The sequence below is a fragment of the Falco punctatus genome (assembly GCF_963210335.1).
Source record: "Falco punctatus genome assembly, chromosome: 4".
NCBI classification, from domain to species: domain Eukaryota; kingdom Metazoa; phylum Chordata; class Aves; order Falconiformes; family Falconidae; genus Falco; species Falco punctatus.
Genome location: NC_137583.1, coordinates 28336704 through 28345121, shown reverse-complemented (window position 1 = coordinate 28345121; position 8418 = coordinate 28336704). Strand labels below are relative to the sequence as shown.

General features: G+C 52.7%; 1 protein-coding gene across 3 annotated transcripts in view; it reads right to left on the bottom strand.

Annotated features, from left to right (window-relative positions):
- Window positions 1-2446: 2446 nt before the first annotated feature.
- The window catches only part of TOM1L2 (target of myb1 like 2 membrane trafficking protein), a gene marked incomplete at its 5' end in the record, with an annotated part of 58994 nt that continues 53022 nt past the window's right edge, over window positions 2447-8418 (bottom strand). For all 3 annotated transcript variants that reach the window (XM_080386549.1, XM_080386550.1, XM_080386551.1), the window contains one exon: window positions 2447-8134. In XM_080386549.1, coding sequence (XP_080242675.1) covers window positions 7986-8134 — 149 coding nt within the window. In that variant the 3' untranslated portion in view covers window positions 2447-7985. The remainder of the gene's footprint in view (window positions 8135-8418) is intronic.

The following is an 8418-nucleotide window of genomic DNA, read 5'->3' as shown; positions in this document are numbered from 1 at the left end:
CGCCCCGCCCCAGAGCCGGAGCGTCTGTGCCCCTGTGGACACACACACGATGCTCTCCCCCACTCTGGAGGACCAAAGCAAACAAGCAGCATCTTCTGTGCAGCGGAGGAGGAGGAAGCACCGGCGGCTCGGTGGGATGGGTGGGTTTTGAGGGCGATGGATGCCACGCGGGGTGGGGCTCCCCGGGGTAAGCGTGGATGCGGGGTAGGGAAAACCCCGCCTGTAGGACCAGGGCCACGCAGCCAATAAGCGCAGCGGCCCGGAGTGGAGTGATTCTGCATCACGGCTCAGGGCCTGCGATTACATCATGTCGGTCCTGCGGGGATGGCGGTGGGGCCACGTGGTTGCTCCGGAGTTGCTGAGACGTTTTCCTGAGCGCAGGCTGGGAGGAAACCGCAGGGATGAGACAGAAAACAAACCAGCCCCGAGATGGTCGGGCTCTGGCCGCAGAGCTGGCCGGGCAGGCTGGCGCGGCCACAGTGGGCTCGGACAGCCGCGTAGGGTTTGCCGGCGGCGTGGAGCATCGCTCCGAGCCACACTGGCAGCAGTGATGGGCTCTGGGATGCACTGTGCTGCAAAGTCCAAACGCAGCAGCCCCGGGGACCCTGCATGAAGCATCCCCCGTCCTGCTGCCCCCTCGCTCAGCTGGATGGGCTCTCCAAAAACGCTGTGCCCAGCCAGGTACCAGCCCTGGATGTCTGGCACCTTAACCCTGCGCTGAAAGCAGCGCTGCCCACCCTGGGCCCCGCTGACATGCCTCACTCCCGGCCCTCACACGCTGGGGGTTTTGCTGTGGCAGAGCATGGCGTTAATCATTAATTCATGTCGCAAACAGATTCAAAGCCTCTTCTCTCCTTCACTACCTGTGACCCTGCTTTGACAACTCTCCCTTCCTGAGCCATGGCTTGGGTAAACATGCAGCCGCGCCTGGCAGCCCTCCAGCACACTCTGCAGCCCCAGCTCGGGGTTTATTTACCCCAAAGTGAAATAGGAAAAGGCAAATGAACGTGTGGTCACTTCCCATTTATGCCAGGATGCAAACTCGGTGCCCAATAGTGAAAAGCAGCGACAGGCACGCTATGTGAGGCTCAGCCCATGCTGGCTTCTGTGGCGTGACCCATGCCAGGGCTCGGCAGCCTGTGGTGGAGGGCAGTGATTTGTGCAAGACCCCAGCCCGTGCTGGGAGCTTGCACAGCCTCTGCGGGAGCCCAGGCAGGTTTGGAGATGAGAAGCCCATCAGGGTTCACAAACCTGTGCTCGGTTTGGGGAGGCAGGTATCACCAGCAGCTGGAGGGACACACACGCAAAATGTCCCTGCAAGCTCGTCCTGCTCTTACGCTCTTCCCTTTGCACCCACTTTGGCCCCTGTTGGAGACGGAATTTGGGATTAGAGGGATCTTTGCCTCTCATGCTTAAGCGTGGCACTGCAGAAGACAGTGTGGTGCAGCCCCCTGGAAGGCAGCAGCCCCCCGCTCCAGCAGCCCTCCTCCTGCACAGTGCTGGAACTTTACGACCCAGCGCTTTTTGTGTGATTTCTGCTCTGTCAGAGCAGCAGTAGCTCCGCACCTTTCTCAGCAGAGCTGGGCCATGAACCTACCCGAATGTATCCCACAGAGTCAGGCACATGATCAGCGTGACGGTAAACAAGCTGGGGCAGAGCTGGATTTAATGCATGCTAATCTGCAGCTCCAAGGAGGGGAAACCCATCTTTCAAGCTGTTCCACACACAGCCCTTCCCCAGAGCAGCTTTTAAACCACAGGCCATTAGTTTTGAACTCTATGTGCAAGATGGAGGGCACTATTCTGACAGATCGGTTCATATTTGGCCAGGGTAACACGTCACTTCTCCAGGGTTCCTAGATGGCTGCTCTTCTGTCTCTGCCCATCAAAACCCCCATCATAAATGAGGATGTTGGAACAAATTCTTGGCCCGTGAGTCAGGAAGTCACCCATGGGCTGAGAACATCACCTGTACTGCAGTGCACAACAACTCCTTACCCGCCACTTTCTAGGTCACTAAGGCAGGTGATCCCAAGTTACCCTCAAGGACCATCTGGCAAGCCCTGCAAGGTGGGCAGGTGTCCCACCAAGCACCAAGGTTGTCACCTGCGTGCCTGTCTGATGTTAGCCTCAAAAGCTGAGCCAAAGATTTAGCGGGGAATGAATTTATCAGCAGTGGCAACACACCACTGTGCACAGCGAGACCCACGTAAAGACACAAAGAGCATCTTCTGCTGGGGACAATCCTTTTCCCGGTGAGAATCCCCAGACCTCTGTCATGTAGAGGAAACCGAGGATTCCCCAAAGCCTGTGTCACGTTTTGACATCTGATGGGCACCCAATGGCAGCCACAGACCGTGTGTGTTTCCCCCACACTCGTACCGTGTGTTCAGGCTGGGCAGTGAAGCAGAGCAAGACATCCCCTGAGAGACAGACGGACACGTCCTCCTGGTCACACTAGTAGTGTATTTATTGGAGTATCTCACATGCAGGAACCAAAGTAGAGATGATTTCTGGAGCAAGTTAAACAATGGCAGATTAATACGGTTGTATTGTCCTTAACGTAAACACTTCCTACATGAATACAATGACATTTTAGTGTTGGGTTTCTTTGAGTATTTTGTTTCTCTTTACATAGTCAACCTCTTTAAACAGTTATGTCCCCCTTCTCCCCCTACCCCATTCCCAAACAAAAAAATATCCAATATTTTCAGTAAATAAATATTATCCACTTTTATCTGGAAAGCCTACAGCTGTAATATACAGAGAAGCTATTACACAGGTTACATGTGTAGGGTTAACGACAGCTCATAGTAACATGTACAGAATGAGGAGCCTGTACTCATAAAAACACAGAGCAGGATGGGAAGTTTGGCATAGGTTTGCCACGGGCTAAAGAGAACCAGCACCAGAGCTCAGCGCCACTCGAAAGCCAGCGGGATCTCGGTGAAACAGCCTGGCCTCTCTCCTGGATGGAGGAGCAACCTGGTGCCACGGTGCGGGGGGCTGGGGCTGGCAGCCTGGGGACGGAGCAGGCAGGCACAGCCTGCTCCAGAGGCTGCGCTTTGGGAGAGATTAGTGGAAGGTGCTGAGTGGGCACCAGCAACACCTCTGGCAACCTGGCAAGGGGACTCCTGCCTCCTCTCCTCTGCTGGTGGGCAAGTGGGTGCTCCCAGCAGCTGAAGGGTTACCTCCCAGAAGGCTAGAAATCCACTCACTAATTGCCTGCTTCATTATTTCCATAAAAATAACTCTCCTGAGCTGGTTTTTTCCAGGGTAGGCTCCACGAGCCTTGTGGTTAACATTCAGGAGGTAAACAATGACTGAGCTGGATGAGGCTGGCCTGGGGATGGAGATAGCACAAGCAGTTCCCACTCCACAGGACTCCCAGCAGCCGCAGGAGAGTTGACAACTCATTGGATGAAAAGGACTGTTGAAAACGCTGCGGTGCTTGCTCTCCTGGTCTGCATGTCCTGTCCTCATGGGTGAAAGCAGGAGGGCATCAAATAGAGAGGAACAGGCTGCCTTGTCCGGGGTACGGGGGAGCGTGGGCCCACCTCCTGCAGCAGCTTGTGAAGGGGGCCCATCACCCCTGCCCTGGGTCTGCAACCACCACCCGGATCTGTTCTTCCACCACTGGAGGGAAACATCTCGCCACCACAGCCAGCTCTGCCCAGTCCTCCATTTGAAAGTGGAAACGGCCAACGTACCCCATTTAAAAAAAAAACCAAGCCAAACCAAGTCAAACAAACGGAAACCCCCAGGAAAATCCTTCTTCAGCTTGGTGGTGCAAAACCAGCCCTGGAAACGGCAGAACTGACTTGATCAGCACATTTCAGGGACAGAGGCTGTGATCATCGGAAGGGGAAAGGTATGTTGGAGGCTACGTGACGGTCCCAGTAAGGACCAGTCTCTGCTTTTACGCTGTTCCCTTTAAGAGACACCGTGCTACGTTTTTATGAGCAATTCTCCTATGAGCCTTACCTACATACTAAACACCCTAAATGTCTGTACAGCACATTGTTATCTATTACACCTGCCAAAGATGCAGCTGAAATCTACACGAAACAATTAAAAACCCCAAAAGGATATATTTAAATAGAAACCATTCATTTCTTACATCTCAGCACATGAAGGGTTAACAGAAGAGGTTAAAAAACACACTGGAAAGAAAATACATTGACAAAATAAATATTTTAACCTAGAATAGGGTATGATTAGAACTTACAAAGGACCCCAATAATAATTTAGTGTCATTGAGTCTCAAGCTGTGGCTCCTAATATGCCTAGAAAGTGTTGGGATGTTATTTCTTACGGAAGGTGGGTCAGGCTGCAGCTCCATCCCTCTTCTTGCAAGTGTCGGAGCCATGCAAGTCCTCTGCCCACTTGCACAGAGGAAGCACTTAGAGTAAAAGCGAAGCAAGAATAAATGGAGAGGTCAGTCTTCTGAAGTGAAAACCCCCTTCCCTTTCCCTCAAACAGTTTCCACCGCTCAGGTTTTCTGCAGACCACAAGAGGACGGGTGAGATGAGAGATCCTGATACAGGACATTAGGGAAGCTCTAGCGTAGCTCTTACCTGGGCTAAACCACCCGCTCTGCCGCACGCTCTGTCCCCTTTGGTGCTTCCAGCCCCAGCGTGCTCAGCCCTCAAGAGCCAGGTCTGGTGGATTCAGGCTCCAAATTTAACTCGCAGCAGGGCTGAGCTTTTATCAGACCCATTGAGGGTCCCACCAAAAGGATGTTTAGCTGCTGCCCCAGGCTGAGCGCCTGCCTCCCAAGGAAGGCATCTCCTGGGGACTGCCCTACTTCCAGCAAAGCCACTGCTTGTGCTGACAGCACCTGCCACCCCCTGCAAACAGTGCCCTTGCTTTCCAGTGGATAACGTGGGGCGTCAGCGGGGACCACGGAGTGCCTGAGGTTGCAAGCACAGAAGAGAGTCCCTTGAGTTGTGCCAACACATGCTCCTGATCTCCCCTCAGCCCCAGCCTTCTTGTTTCATCAGTTTTCCTCCCCAGCCAGAGTGAGCAACCACTGACAGCTCTGTAAAATCTTCCAGAAAGGGACCAGATTCTCTCTAAAGCAACAACTTGGAAGTCCCAGGACAGGTTTAGTATGACAGAAAGAAGCAGCGTTAACAGCCCCCCCACCTGCGTTTTCCTTAGGGGTGGGGGAAAAAAGCCCAGCAAATCCGCAGCAGTGGGACTCTGCAGGGGGGCTTGGTGACAGCACTGGTGATATCCCTGCCACTCAGCATCATTTGACAATGTCCCCATGCTTCAGCAATGCGATTATCTCCTCTGGCTTGGCAGGGAAGCTGGATTAACATGCTTAGAATCACCTGATGTGGCCATTTACAGGGTCAATGTGTTTCAAGGATTTAGAAGAGAAAATACACACTTAAAACACCCACGGAGCTTTTTGCATTGACAGGAATACCAACAATTCATTCTGTGCTGGCAAGACTGCTCAGGCAATCACCAGACACTGTCTGAAATCAAATCAGCGTCACAACACAAGTTCCCTCAGGTTTCTAGGAGCTGGTGGCCACATCTGACGTACTGCAGCAAGGCAGGGTCTGGCAGGAGCTGGCAGCGGGATGTCTGGCAGCCAGTATCTAAGCATTGGGCTCACCTTGTGTGAAACAGCAAGGGCAGTGGGCGAGAGCAGCAGTGCGTATATACATGCAGCCAAGGCAGACTGTCCTGGCACTTTCCATTAGCCACAGAGAAGATGAAATGGAGAGAAACCCTCTGCAGACCCACGTAGGAGGGCTTCAGCTGGGGAGAGGGCCAGCAAGTAGCAAGAAGAGGCAGCTTGATGCCCAGGCTATCTCCATCCTTACCCTGATTTCCCCCATCCACTTGCAAGCCACACTACTTTCTGCACAGCGCAGAGCTGACAGGGAGCAGTGAGCTACAGAGCAGTGACGAGGTGCAAAGTCAGGTTGGGGGGTGGCAGGGCAGCCTTGCCTGGGCCCGGCTACATATGGAGGTATCTTGGAAGAAGATGCAGGCAGGGCAGGACAGAGGAGATGAACAGGGACAGCGCAGAGTGCCATCAGACCTGGGACGCCTGGAAACCTTGCATGAAACAATGCTTCCCTCCAAAAATTAGTGTGACCGCTCCCAAAGCCCATCAGTGCTGCAATCAGGCCATTTGGTAAAAGGTTTTGTGTGTCACAACCTATCAAAGCACGGCATACCCTAGAGAGCATGTCATGAACCGCAACAACTGTGCTCAGATAAAAGCTTCTATCACTTTCACATCAGCTGTCTATAGCACAGCTTCTTGGTCTAGAACAACTTCTGTGAGAGCTCGACACACATCAGCATCCAGGGAAGCTCAGACATGCCAAGTCAGAGCAAAGTGGCTGGTTGCCTAAGACGACGGGTGCCCTGAGGAAGAGGGGCTGAGGCGCTGCTGCCTGCACGGGCGTTCATCTGATAAAGTGCCTCTCTGTCAGGACAGGAGATTCTCCTGCCATGCAGCGTTCGGCTCTCTCTTTGATCCTGCCATCTTGCGCCACTGGCTTCCTACCAAGGAACATGCTGGGGGACGCGGTGATGGCTGGAGCTGCCCGCTCCAGCTCTGCTCGTCAGCCCAGCAAGGCAGGCACACAGGCTGGAATCCCTCCTGGCAGCTCCAGGAAGAGCAGCGCTCTCAGCCATGCCCCTGGCAAGCAAGGGAATATGCTTGTTTGCACAGACAGGAGGGAGACTGCAGCCCTGTAGGAGCTGGGAGTTAATAAAGGGGCAGAGGTATCAAAGGACACGCCAAAAATTACAAGTAGTGTGGCCACAATCATCCAACACTTCCTCAGGCCCAAACCTAGAAGGAAACGAGGAGTTTCACCTCCAGGACAGGCAGGCATGGCTAATCCCTCCATAGTAACAGTCTCCCTCAGCATTTTCATGCAAGCCTCTGTGAGTTTTGCCTCTTTTTCTCATACCTACCACCAAGAACCAGCATGTCTATCCTACCAGGCACGGCAGGGAATCCAAGAACCTCAGTTCACACCCAGTCCATAAGCAAGTCCCATCCATCTGCATGGACATTATTTACAACAGCTGAGACAAACACAGAGCTCTACAGTCACTGAGGAAGGAATCTAAGGTAAGGAAAAAATAACCTAGCTATTTTAAAAGGCAAATACACTAGAAAAAATCCTCATGTGAGAATGCTCTCCCAAAGAGCAAAATGCTTCGTGCGCTAATGTTACAGCATCCATTTAGCTCAGCGTTTTTCTTTCTCGGCAACTGCCAGAGCTACTGGACATGGCCAACAGACTGCTTTCAAATTAGAGTAAGCCCAGATAAAACACAAGGGAAAAAAATACCCTGTGAGATTTAGAATATGAAGCGCCACACAAAGTGGGGAAAAGCGACCACCATATGGTACCAGGAGATGTGTGAGTGGGAGAGTAAAGGATTTTAACTTGTGAAGCACATGTTGAAAGGGGAACAGTTGTTCCTTGCTGTCGAATCCGACACGAAAGCCAATACATTAACATTTTATCTAAAAATAAAGACACACTCCTCCTGAACATTCCAGCTCAGTCAATTACATGCTGATCGACAGAGCAGTCTACTTGGCAGGACCTGCCTACAGAAGAGGATGATCCCTACATAAATTGAAGGGCAAGGCTGCTCTCTCCCCTCTGGGCTTTTGTTTCAACACAGTGTGACGTACTCATGCATTCTAAAGGGGTTTTCAGCATCAAGAGCCAGTTTTCTGCAGCTGGGATAGGAAGGATGGGATTAAGCAAGTGCTGGAGAACTGTGGTCTGGCAGGAATAGTGTCAGACTTAAATAGAAAGAGTCAGCTTGTCAGGTGGATTGTTTGGGGAGGGGGGGGAAGGAGAAGCAATCTATGAAATCGGGGGGAAGGCGGTCGTCATTAGCAGAGTACTGTGGGAGGACAAAGTGGCTGTACAGCGACATTTGCCTGCAGAGCACGGGGGTGGGAGGGCGGCTAAGAGCGATCTTCACAGTGCAAAGAGGGCATCCTCAGAGCGCTCTTGCTTTTTCCTGCTGGAAGGATTTGTCGGAGGGGTGGGGGCTTCCAGAGGAGGGGATGGCAGATTGGGAACCATCTCCGCTGCTTTGGCTCGCTCTTCTAAAAATTTGTCAAACTCTGCAATGCAAAAAAAAGAAGGAGGACAAGTAAGAACTGGGGCTACACATTTAGCCCTGGGGACAGAGGTTAGCAGGGTCTGAAATTCCAGCGCCTGGCGTCCTGTCGGGCTGCGTTTGCAGGCACACATACTTGCACAGCCCGACTTCCTCAGGAAAGGGTACAGATGTCCTCTGAGACACCCGAGCTCAGGCAATCAAGCCCACGCTATGCCATCGGCTGCGACAGAAGCAGGGAAACATCATTCCAAAGGGCTGAGCAGCTTGGGGACACATTCCTGCTGG